At 36.7% G+C, this 24,607-nt stretch overlaps 1 protein-coding gene across 8 annotated transcripts in view; it reads left to right on the forward strand.

Annotated features, from left to right (window-relative positions):
- Nucleotides 1–5,518: 5,518 nt before the first annotated feature.
- The window catches only part of EPHA7 (EPH receptor A7), a 164,163-nt gene continuing 145,074 nt past the window's right edge, over nt 5,519–24,607 (forward strand). For 7 of the 8 annotated variants that reach the window (XM_059941564.1, XM_059941565.1, XM_059941566.1 and 4 more), the window contains exons 1-3: nt 5,519–5,849; nt 10,239–10,303; nt 13,894–14,563. In XM_059941564.1, coding sequence (XP_059797547.1) covers nt 5,753–5,849; nt 10,239–10,303; nt 13,894–14,563 — 832 coding nt within the window. In that variant the 5' untranslated portion in view covers nt 5,519–5,752. Of the gene's footprint in view, nt 5,850–10,238; nt 10,304–13,893; nt 14,564–24,607 lie in introns of those variants that run through there. The other variant, XM_059941568.1, reaches the window with a different exon arrangement.

Below are 24,607 nucleotides of genomic sequence, written 5' to 3' on the forward strand. Positions count from 1 at the left end.
CCACACTGTATAACATTTGAAACCTAGCTTTACACAGAATTGCTACAGTGAAACCTTGTTCTGTAGTGTCACTCAACATTTGAGCTATAACGGTATAGCTCTTTTAGTTCACACTTACATAATTAGTACAAACACCATACCTGCGTTTCTGGGTTCAGAGGGCTTCTGAGCCTCAGGCATATGTGTTCACCCAGCAAATTTTAAGCCCAGAATTTTCATTCCCTCACAATAAGTACTTCTCTGAGGTACTTAGGCTTATTTACTTCTCAGAGCCATTCTAATATTTTAGAGCTTCTAATATTGTTGAAATTCAAATGGGATTGCGTCAGGGACTTAAGATACCTTTCCTCCCAGGAAGGTCCTTGTCTCATACAAATGTGCCAACTTTCCCCACAGAGAACACACTGTGGGACAAGTTAAGGGGTAGTATAAGGCACCGCCTTTGGCAGTGTGCAGAATTCCACCCTTAGTCAGTGGAGAAAGTACCACAGCTTTATATTTTACAGCTAGGACACACTATTCATGAATTCTTTTCCCCATAACATAGAAACACTATTTCTAAATTACTTTGATGCATAAAATTACTATTGTTGAGATTTTTCTTAGACCTCCTTGAGAATAGCCAGGCAAATTTTGACAGAATTTCATTTTTAGTATTAACCATGGCAGAAGACCAGGGAGAGAAGAGGTCTATAAAATGTTCCTCAAGCTAGAGAGTCCTAGGAACATCACAGGATCCTTAAAAACTCAGAACTGTCAAGTCCAAGGGAATACTCAATCCCAGCCTGGCCCTGTTTCCAGGGTAAAAAACTTTGGGAGTAAAGTGGGTGGAAAGGAAGGAAGAGAATATCTGAGGTCTATCTGGAGACTGAGAGTTGCTCAGATGTTTGGTTTAAAAGAATTGAAGAGAGCTTTTCTGCAATATAATTCACCTTCTAAGGTGTCTTCAGGGCCTCTTCAGTTAAATATGGCCTGAATAGACTGAAATAGGTTATAGAACATCTCACAGATTTTTACAAAGGCCTTTAAGTAAGTTGGCATAGGTACAGAGTATAAGAAACTTAAAAGTGTCAAAGGAACAAATAGGTACCAATTATTATATATAAAGTTATATACAAATATATATATACATATAATTATATATGCAGATAATTTCATAATTACCTCATTTTTATTCAGTGTGGACTTGGTTGGCTAGGACACCCAGAGGTCCTGATGCCCCCTGGTGGTCACTGAATTATCACAGATCTCCTTGACACCTGAAAATCCACTGGGTTTGAAGAGCTAAAAAATTGCAAGATGAGAAACCGTGAAATCATGTAGAAGTAATTTGCATAATTTAAACTAGTTCTTCCTATCAGTGCTGGTGATTTATAGAAAAATGAAGTATAAGTAGTGGAAAAGAAGAGCCTCCCGGGCAAAATCAAATTTGAAAAAAAAAAAAATTCTTAAGCACAATTGGACATGTGTTAAGTGATTTTGAGTATAATGTGTCACATTTCTCTGCTATGTTTAGTAGTTCTCTTATTAATAGTCAAATAATAAAAGTTATTTGATTTAACACCTTTGAATATTTTAAGCGATCAGAAAATTTCAGAGTGACACCTTAGCAATATTCAATTGGACTCATAATCTTGATATAAATTGTATTTTTATTTGTTAAGCTCTCTTGAATTAACTCAGTAATTGCAGTTAAAGAATTATAATTTTAATTTTCTAAGCATCACCAATTTATCTGACCATACAAAAGTGAATGAACTTTTACAAAGGCACAAAACATAGTCTTGACTTATGATTTGATTTCTGAACTCTGACTTCCTATACTGCTAGATAAATCTGAAATTTTGAAGAATAAGTAAAATTATTACTATGTTTTTTATGAGCTTAGTTTATGTACTTTTTTTTTACATTGGACTGCAAGTACATATTTAATATACACTACATAAATCATGCTAATGTAAATATGTAAGTGATTTTCCTGCACAGTGGAAAGACTATTTACATTTTGACCAAAATCACAAATAGAAAACCTAATTTTCTGTAATATCTATTAACTGAGACATAATGTTTCTTTTCTGTTTATAATCAGTTTCTTCTGTATGGTACCTTTTCTAATTCAGTTTAAATTACCCCCTTTTCTGTGATGAACTTGCATTTTCACATTTACCACCTGTGAATGTATTTAGATAGTAAGTGCAAAAGTAGTAGGTTCAGAGACATCCCTTTGAGTTTGTTGTCGTTGTTAACTACTTAGTTTGGCAGCCTTGGATTTGTAACATATTGAAGTCTCAGGTTCTTCCTTTACCCTCTAAAGGCCTGTTTACCACACACATACAAAGGCTTTTATTTGAAAATTTATGGAGGTAATTCCCTGAAGTCATTAGAATTTACTCCTAAGTGACTATTTCTCTCTTAAAATCAGAAAATATCCCCCAGAGATAAACAGTGAGGTAAATATTAGTGTTGACGCAAGTTAAATGAAGATAACAGCTATACCCTCATTTGGAATGTGTGTCTTGAGTTTGTACATTTATTTTCATATATGTACAGTTATGTGTGACTATTAGTAATTAGATAGATAAAAATAACATGGTGCATAAATATTGGGCATGTCTTCTTTGCATCTGAAAATAGGCATTTTTCATCTTTCTGCTATACAATTATGATAGATGTTTCAAAAGAGGGTCTATAAATGGTAATATTAAAGTTTTGGTCTCTTTTTTTCCATTTATTTAAAATTACCTAAATATAAGTTGGGTATTAAATCAACTGCATTTCACAATGAATACCTAAAAATGAAAAAACAGCTTTTAAATTTTCTGCTTTGGCTCACACATGTTGGTTATATATACACCATTTGGTATTGTTCAGGAAAATGATTTCTAATTCATTTTATATACACACATACATTTACTTTTCTAAAATTTGCCTTAGAGATAATATGCACAAATCATAGATAAGAAGCTAAAATAAACCATTTTAAAAATGATATAAAGAAATTACCTATTAAAAGTTATTTTAAAATATGAAAGTTTTGTGAACTGATTATTTTTCATTTCAGTGGCTTCATGTACAAAGAGGTTTACATGCTTTGCTGTTAGTCAAATACAGTCTAATGCCAATTTATATATTATATTTATATATTAAACTATATACTATATAATACAGTATAATAAACATTCTTTTCTTGACTAGGTCATTCACTTTTTATTTAAATTCCATGACTTCTTCATCACTATACCTAGATACAAAAGAAAGAAGAAAAGGTTGGTAAACCTAAAAATGAGTATCACTGTGTAACTCTGCAGGAAAAACTGTCAGCAGTCTGGCACATGTGCATTTAATGTGAAGCCTCTTGTCTCTAAAAATAAAAGCGAAGCTGAACATGCCCCTATGTCTGATAGAGAGGGGACACAGTAAGGGGACTCCTTATACCACCTACACTCATCAGAGTGAAGGATGTTACTTCTTTCGTTTCCTGGTTTAATGGAAAGGTATTTGTATTCACATCACTGAGTATTAATCATTGAATAGATGAAAGTATTATTTTAAACTTTAAAGGCTACCTTGGTGTCATTCTAAGAAGTGGGGATGAGACCCTGGGGAAAGTGTTGAAATCCTGGAGAATTATTTTAACTACTCGAAGTGGTTTAATATCTGTGAGTATGTGAGATTAACAGTTTTATTGCCTATGAGTGGGGATCTATATTTTTAATTCTAATGTTTCACCTTACAATTTTTACTCCTTAAAGCATCTGTTTGTGTCTATACTGCTTGATCTCTGTAACAAGTGCACTCTACATCTTTTTGTCTATTTTCAAGGTTAATCTATTAAGCAGTTTACATTTTCTATGAATCCTCTAAAGGGCACTTAAGATGCTTTTAGATATAATTTCTAAAATATTTAATAGGGGTAATGGCTAGGAACAAGTAACATTTAAGAAATAAACTACAGACCCAAAGAGAGGTTAGAGGGGAAGGAAATCTCATTTCTCTCTTCTTCGTAATTGCATTAGGCAAGTAAAAACTACAAGAGACAATTTTCCATAAGATAAAAATTTTAAAATCTGGGGATCTGTCATCTCTTTGCTATAAATACCAGAAACAACTCAATTTACATTTCCAAATAGAAAAGTTAGGAAAAGTTTGGAGTCTTAGGCAAAGTCAAACTTTTTGTCTCTCATAAATAGAGGCAAATCGTGAATGACAGATTTTTTTTTTAAGGGAAGAAATATAGGACAGGAAGAAAATAAAGCTTGTCTTTGACATGTGATCAAGTTACTCTGCTTGACCTTTGAATTTGATGATTTGGCAATTAAGGTTTTTAAGTTCTTCCTCTTATTGTACTACCCACATCTTGAATTGCAAAGTGTCAGAAACTGCCTAACGATAAAGGGATTCCTGTAGGCAGTCGTCCTCAATATTTAGTTAGACGAAATCAACTGTCGATATTAGTAACACTTTTTATTCTTAGCTTGCCTTTGAAAGATAATTATTGAATAATTATTGAAAAGTACTCAATATTTGCGAAAGAGGTCTTGATTTTAATTTAATTTTAATTAACTTAATGCATGGTAGCATTCTTTAAAATTAAATGTAATTTATGCAGCGAAATGGAAAACGATCAAAGTGTGGCAATTCCAGGAAAATCTCAGAAAATGATAAACATGTAGGAAAAACGATACGGAACCTTCAGAAGTTTCTCTTAATGTGCTACTTCGTCCAACCAACTATCGTTAAATGATAGGGCGGGAGTGAGAGGGCACATAAAACAAAAGACTTCCTTTCTCCACTCCCTTTTCCTCTGGTTCTTTTGCCAGAGCTTGTTTCAAACTCTTGGAAACATTGTTTGAACATAATACATTTGGTTACTTTTATTCTTCCAGGGATTGTGCTGGGTGGTGCCTAGAGCTAACTGCCTTTGGAGTAACAGAAAAAGAGAAGTAGTAACCCTTCAAGAAAGAAAAAGAACAAAGTTACCCGACCCGCGGAGGTTGTGACAACAACAAAAAAAAGTAAAAGGCACTTTACTTAAAGGCACAGCTCATTTCACTGTCCCGGCTCCGTGCTTGGTAGCTGAGAGATGGCTTGCATCCCCTCTGGTTTCTAAAGATCGCGAGGAGCACCGCTATAAACACGACTGTAAATTGGGAGCGTTATTTTAGGATTGATTCTGCTCCACGAAAGCTGCGGTTGCTAAAAGCAAAGCTCCCACAGCAGCACGCACCTCGGTCGCCCTCCACGTCCTCCTTCTCGGAGCATCCAGCGCCAGCCCGGAGCTCAAAACCTGGAGGGAATCCTGGACCCGCAACCTGACTCCGCTGGCCGCCGATTGGCCCACGCCCCGAACCCCGCCCCCAAGGCCGGGGCGGCCGTTTCGCCGGGACCCGCCCCCAAGCCCTGGGAATCGCCGCCTGGGAGGCCGGCTGCGCCTGCCACTCAGCCCGAGTGGCGGAGGCTCTCGGCTCGGAGCCCCGCCCCCCTCCCCCCTAATTGATATTATTGGAGTGTGGAGCAAGCGGCCGGTCTGCAGTCGGAGACTTGCAGGCAGCAAACACTGTGCGGACCAAAGGAGGAGAAAATTTTTTTTAAAAGCTAAACGTGGAGCAGCCGGCCGTAAATCGAGAAGGGGAATCGATGCGTGGAGCGCAATAATTTTTGTTTTTTAAAAAAGCCCCGCATACTCCGGAGCAAACAGCATTTTAAAAGCTGCGACTCAACTGAAACCTAAGATAAAACCTGTTCATGCACCATGGTTTTTCAAACTCGGCACCCTTCATGGATTATTTTATGCTACATCTGGCTGCTCCGCTTTGCACACACCGGGGAAGCGCAGGCTGCAAAGGAAGGTAAGGTGATGGGAAAGCAAAGTTTGTTCTGACATTTATTTAGCTGTCTACCTGCAAGAGCCGGCTGGTCCGCGGGGTTGCCGGCCGCGCCTCCGGCGCCGGGCGACCCTCCCCCGCCGGCTCCCCGCCCCCTCAACGTTCGGGCCGCTCCAGGCGGGCGGGCGGCAAGCGGGCTGCTCCGAGACGCTTGCAGCCCCGCGCCCGGGGCCGTTCGCCCGACGGGAACAGGATTTCTGGCGCAGACTGTACAGAGGGCGTGAGCAGCAACGCAGGGCGGGGGGCGAAGGTGTGGGAACGGCCGGCAAGCTCATTCTCCGGGACCCCGGGCGGGTCAGATCTCTTCCTCTAGCCCTCTCCTCTTCCTCCTCTCGCCGTTCGTCTCCCTGGGAGTAAGCTGCGGCCGGAGTTGGTTGGAGACTGGGGAGTGCAGCCTCTAGTATCCTGACCAGCCTGCCGGCGAGCGGCTAGAGTCCGGAGCCTTTCTAGAGGCGCCGTGACTTGGGTGAACTCCGAACGCTCGGGTTACTAATGAAGTGCTCACTGCGTCCGAGGAGCCGGCGCGGGCCTGCGGCTGGCGCTCGGCCGCCTGCACGGAACAATAACGCGGCGGAGGTGAAGCAGCGGGCGGCGCGCGCTCCGCGCCCCGCGGGCCGGAGACATCTCCATTCAGCGCGCGCCGCGCGGGTCCCGGCGGCCGCAGGGACAGCGGCAGCCCAGCGGGCTCGGCGGGGCCGGGGAGGCAGGGGACGGGCTGGGGCAGTGCAACTGACCACGAGATGCCTCCCGGGCGACCAGAGGCCCCCAAACCTCTGCCCCACAGTCCGGCAGTTAAGGAGTACGAGTGGTCTAACCTTGAAAAAGACCTGGACCCCGAGGGCTAGCTCTGGTTGACAAGAGCCAGGATTCATTTGGGCAGCCAGATACGCCTGTATATGGCTATTCCCCCCCCCCCCCGCCCCTTCTCCTTTGAACCATTGACAGAAAGTAAAATACCTTTCGGTGCCTGTAGTTGGAGCTGGGGAAAAATAAATCCTGTCAATGGAAACGTCTTGCTTCTGAGCAGTGTCACAATCTACCCACCCTCCTCCGTATCTTGCAGGCTGTAAGTCTAAGGTTGATTTCCCAATATTTAAAAGCAGACTACTAATAATTACTTGTTCCTAAAGTGTGGAGGATGGAGAAATCTGTTATCAGATTTAGGTCATGGTGGTCGGGAGTGGATACGTATCGGTACTCGCTTCATCTATCCCTGAAAACTTAGTGATTTAGTGCTGCTTTTAAAAATTCTCTTCGTGGACCCTTCTTCGGTCACTCAAAACACCCTCTCCCACAGCCAAACGCCATAGTCTACTCCTTGATCCAGCCTGACCTTCTGACCCCAGTTTCCACATCTGCAACCTGTGTTGATGCTGAACCCATTCAGAGAAAACCTTAACTTTCAGCTGTCGGTTTCGCGTTTGCAGGTGAACCCACATCTGATAGAAACACACAGCCATACACACCAAAGCCCACACTTCTACTCGCATGACATTAGCTATTAGGGACATTGAATCCTGGAAACTTGTATTGATGCCCCTGGAATAGCGGGACCCGAGGAAAAGTTTGCACCGCCGGGACGAAACCCCGCGCGCGAGCTCGCACAGACCCCGGCTGGAGTTTGAGCTATAAATAACTGCATCACTAGGGGGAGAGGTTCCTGCAGTCAGAATGGCTTGCTCGCCCGCGTTCCTCTTCTGGGTGCGAAATACGTGGAGAAGATTCTGATTCTAGGAGGCCGAATTCTTTACGTGCAGAAGTGAGCTGTTTAAAAGGTGGGCGGGGGTGAGGAATGCGCTCCACTTCTCGGTGGCAACGCACCCGGCGCGCCGCGGTGGCCCAGGGCTGCCGTTCTGGAAGCGAGCAAGCCCCGAGGCGGCGCCGCGGCACCCAGGGGCAAGCGCCGGGAAGCGCCTAGAACAGGTGCCTGGCTCTCCGGAGCAGATGGGGGTAGTTACAGGAAGAAGGGGCGCCCCCCTTTCTCCCTTTTTCCCGCACACGTTCTATCGGGGAGGTCAGTTCCGGCTACTGGGAGCGCGCGTGTAAGTCAGTCTGACGTTTGGAGGCGAAGTGCAGCCGCTGTTTTTCCTTTCGTTAATGCCGTCGCCGCGCTCCCTCTGAGGAGACGCTTCCCGATAGCCTCTCTCCTTCCCCCCCACCCCGGTTCCTTCTGGAGCTAGGGCGCCACCGGCTCTCTGGAGTGCCCAAGTCTGGCGGAGGTGTAATGGATGCTTCGGCCGGCGGGCGCGCCAGTCTGGCAGCCCCCTCTCCGCCCCGCCCCGCCGACGGCCCCGCCCCGGCTCCAGCCGCTGCCCGCGCGTCTCCGGGCTGGCTTGGCCCGGCGCGACCCGCATCTCGCTCCTAGCCCTCGCCCCCACCCCCTGCATCCCCCACCCCGGCCCGCGAGGCAGAGCGCAGAGTCCCCGAACCCCGGCCCGTGTGACCTGGGTCCTGGTTGGCCGCCGGGCTACGCCTCTGCGGGCGCGAAGGGAGGCTGGCGCTCGGTGCTCTGAGCGGGAAGGCAAAAGCGCGCACTTGCGGGCTGGTCCAGAGAGCGGACGGCGGAAGGGAGACACGCTGAATCGTTCAAGCTGGTTAAACGCTCAGGGGCCGGTTTCCCTTTTGTTTTATTTGTTCATTTGTTTCTCTCTTAACTTGTTTGCCATCACCGCCCCGCCGGGGTCCCTGGTTCCCACCCCAGGCTGTGCTGAGGGGTAACGGAAAAGGAGTAAACAATCATCACAGTGTTTAATTCACCCTCAAAAACGACCCAAGAAAGTTTCCTGGGTTTAAAATTCACTTGTCTCTTGTCACTGCGGAAGACCGAAAAAATAATAATAAGTAATCTCAAAAGGAAAGTACCTGGAACCCATGTTGTTTGTCCACGTTGAGGACAAAAACAAAATAAACTTTAAAAGTTACTTAATGTAAATTCAGTAATCTAAACATTTATGGCTGTTCCTAGTTCGAAGTACAACTTGGTATTTTAAAAGTGTGGCTTTGAAATTATAATTATTATTTGAAAGGGAGTCAAGTGTTTGTAACCAAGGTTGTGCTGTCATGGTCTCCCTGAGAGTCTTAAGTATAAAACATTTTGGGAAAAAAAGTGTTTCTATATCCATTTTCAGTTATAGGGAATAACCTTGACTAGCTTGAAGGAGTTGAACACATAGTCAACTGTTTCTTTTCTTAGCGTAACAAATTTCGTTACCTTTAAAAACACATTTTTTCCCTCTGTTGGTCATTGAAAAGTTTATTTAAGCATGTATTTAATTTAAGTTCAAATTTTTACATTTTGCTGAGGATGATGGTAAGCGTATTTACATACTTGAAAATGTATTCACCATTATTTCTGGACAAATTGATACATTTGCTAAAATGCTATAGAATCATAGAAATATTTTTAAAGAATACAAACTCATGTAGCTCTGCAACCGGTTTGAGCAAAGAGTGAATGCTTTAGAAGGGGAATCGTCCTAAAAAGCAATAAAATATATTAAATTGGAAGTATGGTATATATTAATGTATGATATTTGCGTGCATTATCTTATATTAATACCATCAGGAGCATGAATTACATTTATATAAATATTAAGTGTATTATGCTTTATGGTAGCATAAAAGCAGAATACAACTGTTTTATAAAAGTCAAGTCAAAGTTTAAATATTCCATTTTGAGAATTACGTACTGCTTTGAAATACTGGGAAATTTAAAAAATAGACATATTGAAAACAAATGTTTGACTAACCCAATAATATATCTTGTAAGTGATAGGCAATTTATTTTTCTCATGATAACATTGCTTAATATAGTTTTTAATTGTATTCATTTTGGCTTAAGAGAAGACACTGTGTGTGGAAAGTTTAAAAAAAAAATAAGCTCCAATTCTCAAAAGGCACTAGGAAGTACTTTTGGAAGAATAGTACAAATTAATGACTGGCTGAGGAGTAATAGGGAAGTATGCTTTATTATGTTAATGTTATTATATTTGACAAAGTTTAGAGCACTCAGTGGTTTACAAAATTCTTTACAACATATTATTACTATAGAATCAGTATACTTCACATATCAATTTTTTACCCTTGCTTTCATGCTACTTTTGAGTTTTTTAGTTAATTTTAATATTTTAATTAAAAACTATAATGCTAGTGTTTTAATATCTTTTTTCCCCTAAGAAAGTGGAATGTATTTGTAAGAGGTAGGTATACATTTCGTCATTCATTAACGTAAATAACTCTTTATTTTAAATCATAAAATGGTAATTATTTTAAAAATTAGATCGACTTTAATACCTTTTACAAACATGTTTTCATTTTTCATCTGACATTTAGAAATGCAACTTTCTTTTTCAGTACTACTGCTGGATTCTAAAGCACAACAAACAGAGCTGGAATGGATTTCCTCTCCACCCAATGGGGTAAGGGCTTCTCCTGATAAAATATCAACCATTATTTTTTTTAAGTAAGAAATAAAACCTTTTCCTCCTCCCCCAGTGGAATTATTCACATTCTTCATATTGAAACTGTTTTGATCTCAAATATCTTGTTCAATATTTTGTTGTGCTTATAATGAGGCATTGAGTTCTTTGGGTAGACAAGGTATATTTAGAACATTGGAAAATGGATAAAAAATGAGCTCTTATTGTGAGTGGGACCATACCTCAGGTTCCAGGCTATAACTGTTAACTAATTACAGAGAACATGCTTTTCAGGAACTCACCTAAACCTCTTTAGTTGCTTTATACTTCCTTAGTATCATCACCAAGTAGGTTGTATGTAGTTCTTTAAAACAGTAGTTCTTTAAAACTGTTTTCCTCTTTTGAAAAACGTTTTAGCATCATTCAAAATATACTTGAAAAGGTAACTAAAAATGTAATATGCTCAATATATTAACATAAAATTTGCTCTAAAATATGATTTGGATTTTCTGAAATTTATATGTTGTGCTATCTGTTGTTATTAATCAGAAGTGATGGCAGGGTATGCCCATATCAGAGTAAAAATCTGTTACCATAAATGAGTGAAAGCCGTCCAATAAAATTCTATGAAAATATAAGTAGATTCTAAAAAAATTCTGACCGTATGTTTCATATATCTGAAAAGATATATTACTTACTTAAGTTTAGTTCAGTGTCTATGTCTTCACGTCTTATTTTAATTGTGAGACAGGACACATCCTTCATCCCTAACTAAGGAAGGGGGCTCCAAGAAAGGTAAACGTACCCCATCGTTACTTAAGTTAATCTTCGGTACAATAAAAAGTCTGGAGTCAAAGAGCATGAAGTATAAGTGAGGATATAAAAAGTGTAAGAAACTTTGCAAAGACAAGAATGAAAGTCTGAAAGGGATTTTTGAGTATAAGAACATCATAAAATCAATATGTTATAAGCTAGAAGTTAAAGAATGCAAAATGTGAACAATGCAAATCTGTTTAAAGTATTTAGGTTTTTTATTAAATTAATATTTGAGAGACGCTTAAGGTCATATTGCAGCTATCTGTATTGGTCAGACAAAGCTATAAAAAATGACAAATATTTACAGATTAAATATAAAAAGTATGCTGAGTTTGAAGTATGAATGTCATACTTTTCTTGAAAGTGGAGTAGTTTCCATGAGTAAAATAATATACACTATAGGAAGACATTCGCAATAAAAAATGAAGCACCTTTCTTGCCAATGACAGATGTGACCCGTTTTCCACCATCCATCAATTAAAACAAATAGAGATACAGCATGGTTTTTAATCTCTAAGGGGAAGTAAACTGATATATTATTGTAATATTTCATCCATGTAATCCATAAAATGATGAATTATGACTGTCTATGTTATCTTGGACTGAAATGGACATTTTTATCAGTCCAAAGTATCTTGAGTTAACCGTTAACCCTACATATCTTTAGGAATCAACAGATGATATTAGAAAATGACGACTGACAATATATTCCATATATGAAATGGATTGGCTTACATGTGGTTAAATATCTAACTGGAAATAAAATGTTATTAAGATATAAGTGTCTAGAAATAACTTTATAAGCATACTATAAAAGCATGCTAGCCGAATTAAGACTTCTTTCCCAATGGTGTTGTTTGTAGAAATCACTGAGGTCTCTTAGAAAGTGAGATAATAAAACAAAAGTTACATTAAATGCATTTATTTCATCTCACTCTTTGTTATTTATGCAACAGTTATCTTGAAACTTTCCCCACAGGAGTAAATTTTTAATTAAACATTAAAATTAACTGAGTTTCATTGGTAGTAAAATTGATTTTTCATACATTGAACAAAATAATATAATTGTTCTTGGAACTAGAAAAAGGAATTCTTGAGATATATTCCTTTCTAATAATTAGCCTTCGTTTCTCGTAACTAGGGAATTGTTCAAAAGAGCGCATTTATACTTGGAGCTTTTCATTTTTTGGTAGATGCTACTACTAGTTTTACTTATTTTAATAATTTCAACCTAATTACGAGACTAAAATCTGCTTGTCCAAATGGAGGAATTTGGTTATATTTGGCTAAGGGCCATTCAAGCAAATTATAAGCAACTAACTGAAACAGGAAACTATGCACTCCATCAACTAGTCACAAACTCCAGTTGTGTTGAGTAAAAGCTGAACATGATAATCAGTTGTTTGCTGCATTTGAGGACCTTTGATGATATGTATAATAAAATTGTAGCAAATATATAATATGTCATCATAAGAAATTTCTGAATTACAGTATATTACTAATTTGTCTGTCTTGTTAGTTTTCTAAGAACTACTTTTAAAGTTAAATATTAATATTTCACAGAGCATTTAAGTAAATTGATTTTTCTGATCGAGTTTTACAAATAAAACTCATTACCACATGCTTATTACTTTATTTTCCCACCTGCTTTTCTTGAAACGATAGTTTAAATATTTCATGCTATGTGACTGGATTAGAATACTAATATAATTTTATATTTGGCATTTCCTATTGGGGAAATGAATACAAGTAGGTGACAATTTCACTATTAAGGTATCATAAATACAAACTTGGAAATTTTGTAATAATGGTAAGAAGAGACATAACTGTTATCTTAGGCTTTTAGGTGAAATGAATTTATTAACTAATGAGCAATATAGATAGATTATACAAGACTTAATCTTTAAATTGTTGCAAATTTGGCTAAGCTTATTGTTTTCCTTTTTTGTGAAAATATATGAGTTTGCTGTAGTGTACATTATATCAGCATATGAATGGACATTTTTAACCATCTGATATTTTTCCTGTCAGAAAGCTTATTACTGAAATATGATCCAGCATGCTGATTTGCCATGTACATTTGTTTGTCTGCTGAAAGCAACTTATTTGTAAAGATATATCACACTTTTATAACTACTTATTTATAGTTATGTGGCATTATGGATAGCATTATATATAACACTGCAATAAATAAATAACTCTGTAAAATGTTCCTCCCTTATATCTCATTTTGCAAAGATCATAAAAGATTTAGCATTATGAATATCAACATGTTGTGGAATGCTTTTACATTTCAGAGTACTTTTGGCATTTTCTTCCGTGTGTTTTTAGGTACTCTCTAAGTTTAACATCAACACTTAAAATGTCAACGGAGTTATCAAGAACTCTGCCATGTATCTGTATGTATATGTATTAAATGGTAATTTAAGTAATTTTGTTATGTGCTTTAGTCTATAAAAATCCCAAGCTCAGTGGAGACATTGGCATAAGCAAACATGTAAAAAGCAACACTAATACACCAGCAAACAGATATCAAGCAAAATGAAAGATTTATTGTATGCATAAACAACACAAGCAACGAAAATGATGTTCTGGCACGAGGATGAAGCGGAACTGAGACTCTGTTCTAAAGGTTACAGTGTTCGTCAGGGTAGGAATTCACCTAGGTCTTTCAAAGATATGCATTTGTGCTACACTAAAGAGTCCTCATGCACTTGCAAAAGCCAAATGTTATTTTTTGCTGAATGACTGATGACCTTTTCTAAATTTTACAGTGGGAAGAAATTAGTGGTTTGGATGAGAACTATACCCCGATCCGAACATACCAGGTGTGCCAGGTTATGGAGCCCAACCAAAACAACTGGCTGCGGACTAACTGGATTTCGAAAGGCAACGCACAAAGGATTTTTGTAGAACTGAAATTCACCCTGAGGGATTGTAACAGTCTTCCTGGAGTCCTGGGAACTTGCAAGGAAACCTTTAATTTGTACTATTATGAAACCGACTACGACACTGGCAGGAATATAAGAGAAAACCTCTATGTAAAAATAGACACCATTGCTGCAGATGAAAGTTTTACCCAAGGTGACCTTGGTGAAAGAAAGATGAAGCTTAACACTGAGGTGAGAGAGATTGGACCTTTGTCCAAAAAGGGATTCTATCTTGCCTTTCAGGATGTAGGGGCTTGCATAGCTTTGGTTTCGGTCAAAGTATACTACAAGAAGTGCTGGTCCATTATTGAGAACTTAGCTGTCTTTCCAGATACAGTGACTGGTTCAGAATTTTCCTCTTTAGTCGAGGTCCGAGGGACATGTGTCAGCAGTGCAGAGGAAGAGGCGGAAAACTCCCCCAGGATGCACTGCAGTGCAGAAGGGGAATGGTTGGTGCCCATTGGAAAATGTATCTGCAAAGCAGGCTACCAGCAAAAAGGGGACACTTGTGAACGTAAGTAATGTGTGCTATTAAAATTTCACTTTGCACTTTCTTCTACATCAGAGATTTTAAGTAATAATGGCTATTAAGTAATAATGACTATTTGAACAAGTGAGTCTGCTGTGTACCAGCAGCCCAATTGAGTAGATCTTAAGCAAAGTCACTATTGAACTTATCAATGATTCCCCATAGTGATATCTGCACTAAGGAGTCAGTAAATATTGCAGTAAATATCGGCGATAATAATATTTGTTACTAAAATTTAATTGGCCCTATGCTTGACATAGAAGACAACAGTTGCACATTGGGCTACGAGATTTAGGAGAGAAGATTGGGCAGAGTGAGGTGAGATTAATCAGGATTTAATGATGTGTGATTCCTCCTGTCTTGAAACCCATATCGTCTGGCCTTGTGGATAACAGGAAAAGGAGGTTAAGGGGTCTGCTAACAAGAGTTCTACTAATAGGCAAGACACATGCAAATAGATTTACAAACTTTTAGAATTATTTTTTATAAGTACTAAAACTTTGATTCAAAAATCATCAAATTTCCCTTGCTAACTTTCTAAGGTTGCTTCTGCCAAAGCCGTATTTCTTTCCTGGACTAAATAATAAAAGGAGTATTTCTCTGATAAGTCACATTATAGGTAGACCACAATTTTGTGGAAGTGAGCCAAAGTAAGTTTTAGTTATCAGAATACATCAGCTGGAAGTTTTCTGTTTGTTTTGAAACAATAATAGCATATGAATTAGTGAACCTTTTCCTTTGTATAGTAAAACTGGATTTTCTCTTACATAGCTTTATGTGGTCATAATAATTGGCCAGTATTTTTCTATTTAAAACTATGTCACAGGGACCTTCAAAATTAATAGATATTTTTCTGTTTGTGGATATCCTGAAAATATAATAAGGTTATATTACTTATGTCTCTTATAACTTAGAAAACATAATATATTCCCCAAAATAACTTTCATGTATTCTTTGTACCCCTAAGCCAGCTGCATAATTTTAATATTTGTACATCCTAGTTAATTTAGAGGGAATTGTAGCTAACAGTGATTATTGTAACTAAATGTTTTTGCTAATTTACTATGTGCAGATACTCTTCTGTGTGCTTTACACATACGAGTTCTTTTAATAGATAGGTAACATTATCATCTCTATTTTACAGAAAATAAAATGGGGCTGTCAAGGGTAAGTTGCTGATTGCAATTACTTTAGTAAGTAATATTTGTCCTATCTTACATTCAAGCTCAGGGTGTTCTGATTCCAGAGCCGGGACTTTAGCAACAGTGTTGCCCTGGTTTCCATCAGAAAGCAAGGAGAATCCTGGCAAATATTATTCTGTTTCATTGCTGAACTTAAATGCCTTGGTCCTAGTAGTTTGTTATGTAAATCACATTACTTCCCCATAAAATTCTCATTCTAGTAGAACATTTCAAGAAATAATTTAACAAATATTTAGATCTGTGTTGTCTAATAAGGTAGCTGGTGGCCACATGTGGCTCTGAGGTTCTAAAAAGTGGCGATTCTAAATTGATATGTGCTGCAAGTATGAATTACGTACTGAATTTCAAAGGCTTAGTACAAAAAAAAAGAATGTGACAAACATCATTAGTAATTTTCTATGTTACTTAGATATTGAAAGAATCATACATTAGATATATTTGGTTAAATAAAATATAATATTACAATTATTTCAACTGTTTCTTTTTACTCTTTTCTGATGTGGCTACTAGAAATTTAAGAATTACGTATGTGGCTCACATTATATTTCTACTGCACACATTATTTAGGTAGAGTAACTGAGCAAATATATTTTTTCTGTCCTGGTTGAAGAGTTAAATACTTCATGTGGATGGTTGCTAGCATATAAAATGCCTATGACCCAGCACTCAATTATCATTCCTGCCATAGCTGACATTGTAAAGAGAACTCTGAGCTAAACAAATAGAGATGCTATAGGTTCTGGTCCCGTTGACCAGTTTAGCAGCCTCCTTTGACACTCCCTGAAGGAATCAAACCTGTCTACCCACTGTCCTCTTCCCCCTTCCTTCACTAGTATTTCTTAACAAGTAGAACATCCTGCAGGTTCCACATGTGTGGAAATCAAAAACTGATGGAGATTTATCACTACTGATAGGCAGAATGCTATTCCACTTGGTAAGTATAGAAATATTCTTTTTTTTTAAATTTATTTATTTATTTTTATTTTTGACTGTGTTGAGTCTTCGTTTCTGTGCGAGGGCTTTCTCCAGTCGTGGCAAGCGGGGGCCACTCTTCATCGCGGTGCGCGGGCCTCTCACTATCGCGGCCTCTCTTGTTGCGGAGCACAGGCTCCAGACCACAGGCTCAGTAGTTGTGGCTCACGGGCCCAGTTGATCCGCGGCATGTGGGATCTTCCCAGACCAGGGCTCGAACCCGTGTCCCCTGCATTGGCAGGCAGATTCTCAACCACTGCGCCACCAGGGAAGCCCCAGAAATATTCTTAATGAACTAATTAATTCAATGAAAAGGAATGTTTTTATTGACTGGAAATGTTTTTATTGACAAGTACTTGAAAAATGATGGTAGATTCAACAAAAACTATTATAAGAACACTTTAACAACACACTATTACACTTCAGCTGTGAAAGCAGCCGGTTTCAGTAGTATGGAGATTTTGATTGATGTGAAAGTGGAATTTTAAATGTTTGCACAATTAAAAACGGGACACATAAAAATACATAAAAATGCATATAAAAGGCCTTATCCACAAGGCCTTTAGACAATTAAATTTGTCTAAAAAGAAACTAGGAAATAATATTAAAAGTCCTGCTCTTTTAAGGTTTAAAAAATTATAAAGCAAATTATAGTCTCTTTTGTTTCATTTTGTGGATTTAACTCAATTGATTTCTACATTTACTTGTTAAGAAAAACAAACAGGAACTGTTTGAGTTCTACACTTCTGAGTATAGAATTTAGTAAGAAAAGCAGTCTTTAACTGCAGTAAAGAGATATATTTACCATGACGACTCCAATTTCTTCCAAATGAACAAAATCATCTCATTAAATGTGGTACTATTAAGATTATTCACATTCATTTATTTTGGTTTCGAGAATTGGAACCACATTTGAGTACCAAAATTACTGTCGCCTGCAAACTGCACCAAGGTACTTAAAAATGAAGTAAAATTAGTTCACTGTCATCTACTTTAATCTGCATTGGAATAGGTAGAATTAGGTATTAATAGTGAGAGTTCATTAAAAACATGTGATTAAAGGACTCAAGATGCCTCCTTATGGTTCAGCCGAAAAAGGATGTGCACACTAATTCAGGTAAATTGTCTATCGTGTAACGTTCTTAATTTTTAACCTTAGTGATGTTGACAAAGGAATTAAATACCTTATGCTTAACTGTGGCACTATGTTCATTTGCAAAAACACTTCCCTCCTGGGCATAATTCCAACGCATTGCTGTGAGAGTACTTGCCTCTGGAGTGAGTCCAGGCCTGCCTTTATAAGTATTTCTCCTGTTTCCTTTCAGTGATCCTGTTAAGAGTTTGAAAATAAATTCCAGTCCCATATAGAGGAAAACTAAAAGTGTTTGGGAGAGGATGCTAGTAAGCCCTTAGCCAAATGATGGTGGTTAGCTACTTAAAGGCAAGTTTATCTGGGCACTTTCTAGAATGGCAGCCCATTGTGATGTGTGTTAAAGTATAGTTTGAAATATGAACAACTGTGAAAACTGAACACAGTTTTGATCAGTTGATGGAAAAGCTTTTACTTCTTTGTGATTTTGGAAAAAAATAACTCAATTTTGAAAACCACATGTTTGTCAAATCTAATATATGGAGAACTTGTCTAATTTTTTAATATAGTGATTTAAAGAAAACATCTCTTTACAGTCATTTAAAAATATAATTCCAGATAGCATGCTTCGATTGTCAAACAGTCCTTTTGAAAATATTCAGCATATCAGTTACATCACAACTTCTATGCACAGTAACCAATATATTTAGATAAAAAGTGTAGTCATTTTAAAAAAATGAGAGCAGATTTTAGTTTACATATATAAATATTTTTAGAAGACTAATAAATCATATTCTGAAATATAATTTGAAATTTTTAGAACTTTTGTACAATTTTATTCCATTTTAAAAGTAGAATAGTATTTCTCAAAGTGTGGAACTCGGTATTATAACTTGGATTTGTATAAGTAGGTTGTAGTTTACACTGAAAAATTATGTTCATTTTTTCTCATTTAATCCTTACCACACCGCTACGAGGTAGAAAGTATTATTTTTTCTTTCTTTGAATTTAGGAAGAAACTGAAGCTCAGGGATATTAATAAGTAGCAAAATTGGATGAGAATCCAGGATCCTGTTTATCATTTCAAGTCTTTTTTCCCCCACTGCACCACACTACTCCCTAAAATTTGTCCTGAACTTCAACCAGTGGATTTTAGTTACTGAAGAACTGATGAAACTTTATTCTAAGTAGGGTGACCATAAGTCTAGTTTGCTGGGGATAATTGTTTTACTTATTACGCTGTGTCTTTTTGCTTTCAAAAGTGTTCTGATTTGGATGATAGAATATATGGTCAACCTAATTGTAAAAAATCCAAGGATGTAATGCAGTTTACATGCACATACATCAGAACATAGAGATGTGAGCTGCTTGCATTATTTATATTGCTTAATTTTAATTTTCTGAGTTAAAGATTTAGTAATTTTTTTGATGATTTCATGTAAAGGGGAACTCAAATAATCATAGACTTCTAGTTTTTATTATAAGGAATTTCCCTAATAGTTTCTTCTTAATATTTTCTATTATCAAGTTAGCAGATATATCATTAATAATGTAAAACTTACAGACATATAACATATGTTATATGTTACTTCAATAATTAAAACATTCAACTTAATAGCATTAATAATATTGAAATCTGTGTTTGTTGATTAGATTTTTGAAAACCATGTGTTTTTTTCACAGAAAAGAAACATGTAATTTGTACCATTACTTTTCGTGATAACAAATGAGTTTTTGTGATACATAGTATTTATAATCAAATATATACAGAAATGTAAGGTACACTATAGGGTTAATAGCTCAGATGCTGGAGTCACAGAGTTTTTAAATTCTGGCTCAACAACATACCAGGTGCATAAACTAGGACAATCTCTCTAAGCCTTAGTTTCCTTAAGTATAAAATGGGGCTAATAAAAATAGTACCTCCCTCATATAGAGTTCTTGTCAGAAGTGAATGAAATAATGCATGTAGAAACCCTAAGAATAGTATCTGAGACATAGCAAATAATCAGTGAATGCTTGCTATTATCTTAGTATTAATAATGCAACAAGGAGTTGGCTAAGTAAAGAAATTTCATGGGCTTCCCTGGTGGCGCAGTGGTTGAGAATCTGCCTGCTAATTCAGGGGACATGGGTTCGAGCCCTGGTCTGGGAAGATCCCACATGCCACGGAGCAACTAGGCCTGTGAGCCACAACTACTGAGCCTGCGCGTCTGGAGCCTGTGCTCCGCAACAAGAGGCCATGATAGTGAGAGGCCCATGCACCACGATGAAGAGTGGCCCCCGCTTGCCACAACTAGAGAAAGTCCTCGCACAGAAACAAAGACCCAACACAGCCAAAAATAAATAAATAAATAAAAGAAGAAAAAAAAAAAAAAGAAATTTCATGGCAGTGAGTGAATGAACATAGATCTCAAAGGCCACAGATAGTTAAATATCCTTTAAGTCAGTAATCTCATCCCTGGTAATTTACCAGGGAAGATAGTTCAGTGAAAGAGAAGAACTTTTTATATAACCTTTTTTTCCCTCCAGCAAAGCAATATATATAATTTGAAATATTGAAAATAACCTAAATGTCCAAAGTTAAGTGCCTCATCTTGATTGAACTTAGTCCTTAAAGTATCAACAATGTGATATAGGAATTTTAAATCATCTTATTAATAATTTTGAATGAAAAATAAAGAATAAAATGTATACACTGATATGTAGAATTAAGCAAAATATGTATAGGGAAAAGAATAGATGGGAACATAAATATCGTCACAATGAATGTGTCAGAATGGTGAAATAGTGGGTGATCTTCTTTCCCTGTGTTTTTAAACTTTCTTGAGCATTAACCTTTTTTAGCAATATAATTATGTTTTATGTAACCTGGTAGCTCATACAAAGACAACTTGAATTGTATCTCCAAAATATGGGTTTTTAAATTAAGTTAGCATCTGTATAAAATACAGGGCTCAGGCAATAGAACAGTAGTAAATGACAGGTATAGTTTAAATAATTTAAAAGCGGGGAGAGTCAAGGCATTCAACAAAAACAGGTCATAGATTTTGTTTGTTTTTAAATTATTAATACATGGCAAGAGCTGTTTTAAGTGTTTCACATGTGTTAATTCATTTAGTCTTACAGAGAGGTGTTCCTTACAGAGAGGTAAGCACTGTTATTACCCAGTTTAAAGGAGAAAAACATACTTAAAAGTATGTAAAACATAAAAGTTACATTTTATATGTTAAATCATATTTACATAAATGATATGTATACACATTTTTATGTAAGAAAACTAAAGCACAGCAAGGGATGGCTTAAGTACCCACAATCACCAAGAGCATAGAGTGGCCGACTGCTGTTTAATCAAGGCAGTCTGGCTCCAGAATCCCTGCCCCTAACCAATACAGTGGACCACATCTTTATAGATGAGCATTTATCTATCACAAGGAATTTTTAAAAAATAAAGTTTCTTTCAGGATGTCTTCATGGTGATACAAATCTGAGCGCTTTCTTTCATTTATAATAATTTCAAAATACTTATATCTCTGTCTTTCCCAACATTCTAAATATTTCATCTGCTTTGCCATTTTCTTTTCTATTCCGGTTCTTCTTTCATGGGGCGGTCAGAATGCACTTTGTAAAACACAACATAGACCCCGTTACTGTATTATTCAGAAAGCTTCAGGTTCCTAATGACCAATAAAAATTCACTGTTTCTTAGGGTGGCATTTAAATACCTCCTACTTGACCCTAGTATTCTTTTCTAACTTTCAGTCACATAATTTATCATCCTTGAGAGCCCTGTTCCCTCTGCTTGGTACTGACTGGTCTCTCGTTCTACCTGAAGCACATCCATAGATGTTTTTATGATGCCCTATTACTTAACCTTTGGTCCCAAATAAACAGAAAAACAAATAAACCATCATGACAATAAACCATCATAAACCATCACAATTACCTATTGTATCTTAATCTCTCACATCCCCAACTTCTTCAGTGACCTCTCTTCCAAATTCTGATGGTAGATACTGGCTGTACCATTCTCCTGGTTTTTACCTTGCCTTGCCTTCTTCTACCAGCAATGCCACCTACCCTATCTCAGGCTGTTGAAATTTTGCCTTTCCTTACATTTCAAATTAAATGGCACTTATACCTTGTTAAAAGATCTCTGTGGATTCTTAAAAGTACTTTGCCCTTTCTCTCTGGGGATCTTCATATGCGATCTGATTTTTATCAATGTTTGTAATTTCCTTTTACAGCTTCTAAAGCTTCTTAACAACCAAAACTTACTTATAGTATTCTACCTACCTACCATGGTACCTAGCACAGTTCCTTGCACCACCCAAGTCTTCCAAATAAATGTTTATCAAATTTCTTAAAGACTTTGAGAAATTTGGTTATACACTACCCACTCCCAAGGCAAATATTTTCTTATTTCAAATTCATATCACTAGTTAATTTCTTGTTGTGTAAGTCCAGTCTCTGTGATTAGTCTTAAACTTTGTAAGAGAACCCTATATTGTATTTCATTTTGCTCATAGCATATAGCAAGTTGATATGCTAAGAATTAGCAAACATGAACAGGAGTCTGCTCCAGATATGGGGAATTTATTTCTATGAGAATAATGTAACTATTTATATTTATTCATTATCATATTCCCACTTTCTATTTGTCCATTGTCTTTATGTGTCTTTCCTTTTAACTACTCCATCTGCCTCTTTTAATGAACAAAAAGCCATTTCCCACTTTACTAATGTAATATTTATGTCTTGAGAAAGAGAGTTGCAAGAGCCTGATACATTTTCTAAAATAAGAAGGTCTTAATGCTTATTTATCTTATATGGGAAAGTAGCTTTTGTTTTAAGAATATATTGGTCCTCTTCCAAATTATATATTGTAAATATTATCTTGGTTTGCAAAACAAACGAAAAATAAGAGAAACAAAACTGAGAAATCAGTCCCTAAGCTAACATTACACTCTATTCTATAAATTGGAAATTATGTAAATTCAGTATCACGTTCAAATATATTTCTGCTATTTCAGTTATGACTACATTACATTACAATTTTTATACTCTTCTTTAAATTATTCACTTTCAGAAGCTCATAATACTTGATTTTTTAAGGCTTTGTGAATAGGTAATGTGCATAGATCTGGAACAAATGCCATCGCTGTGTGCTCCAGTCTCAAATACCTTTTTCCAGGAGCAGCTACTGTTAATCAGTTTCTTCTGTCCTTTGCGAGATCTTTGCTCATAATTCCTTAAAAAATATGGAGAAGGATAATTGTGATAATAAGAATCATAGCAAAATTTCCTTCTAGAACATTGTAGACTTCATTTAAAAATATACTGCTTTTTACTCATCTTCAATCAACATTGTATGTACCCACAGTACATTGAACATGATAACTATTCAAAAAATAAAGAAGGACAGAAAGAAGAAAGACCTGATGAAAGTTAGGAAAAATGAGGAAAGAAGGAAGGCAATATGAAATTCATATGTGCGATTTAACTTACTATGATTTAGAAACTCAGTACATGACTTCAGAACATTTCTAATTATCCTAACTTTGGCAAGTATATGGTTACCCTTTTATATTTCTAGTGGAAGTTTAAATTGGCATCAGTTTCTAGAAGATAATGTTAAAATATAAATCAGTGATACCTTAAAATGTTGCAATTAATTTGATTTTTTTTTTATCGAGCTTCAAGCCATTTTCTCTAAGGTAATTATCACTAATCTACAAAAGCTTTTATTTATGATAATAGTATATATAATGTAGTTATTTTGTGTAAATAATGGTATTATTTTAATGGGAGAAATTTAACCCAGCTGTGTATTTGGTATTTTTCTCTATGGGCATAAAAATCTGACGCAGGTATCAGAGAGGAAAATTTCTGACAATCCTTTTATTCTAATTTTCCTCACATTTAAGTTAATTCAGGTTATCTCATCCTATGCAAATTATCACAAAAATTTACTTTTATGGAAGCTTATCTTCATTAGGTTATCGACATAGTATTAATATGTGTTAATTCCTATAGTATTAATACGTGGGCAGTAGAAGGGCACATGCACACATAAAACAAAAACAATTCAACTTTGAGTTTAGGTCAAATTAATGAGTTAAAGACATTCTTTTTTGTTTTCTACCTATAATATCAACTTCATTAAAAGTTATAATCTGTGTATACATATTGAATATTAATCCCTAATAATAGCATTTCACAGGAACCCAGAATAATACATAAATCAGTTGAAATAAATGTGCATTATTTTTCTCGAATTTTGTGGTCTTATAAAGAAGTATGTAAGGTTTATTATTTAGTGTATTTTGTTTAGTCTGGGGTCAATGAATGACATAGAAAAGAGGGGAAAATACATTCTGGGGCATAGTAGTTTGAAAAAATTTTAACAGTTACATTTTAGGTATTGTGGATTTTGAATTTTTTAGTTTGGTTCTTTCATTTAAATTATTTACTGTTGATAATTATGTTATCTCTTGCTTCCAATATATTAGAAAACTAGGAGGCTTTGAAAGGACACATACTGTGGTTTATTTTTTGTTTCATGTGTCACCCAGTTAACATCTAGTTTAGCCCCTCACCTACGGTGGTATCAGCCTCAGACCTGCACTGAAGCTATTAACACTGAATATAGAAACCTAGATCCGGGGAAGGGGGCACTGTGTTGCTTTTATTAATAAAATATAATATTGATCACATATAATTATTAGCTAGATATCTTGTATTTGTCATTTATTAAAGTTGGTT

This window comes from Balaenoptera ricei, chromosome 12, assembly GCF_028023285.1.
Source record: "Balaenoptera ricei isolate mBalRic1 chromosome 12, mBalRic1.hap2, whole genome shotgun sequence".
NCBI classification, from domain to species: domain Eukaryota; kingdom Metazoa; phylum Chordata; class Mammalia; order Artiodactyla; family Balaenopteridae; genus Balaenoptera; species Balaenoptera ricei.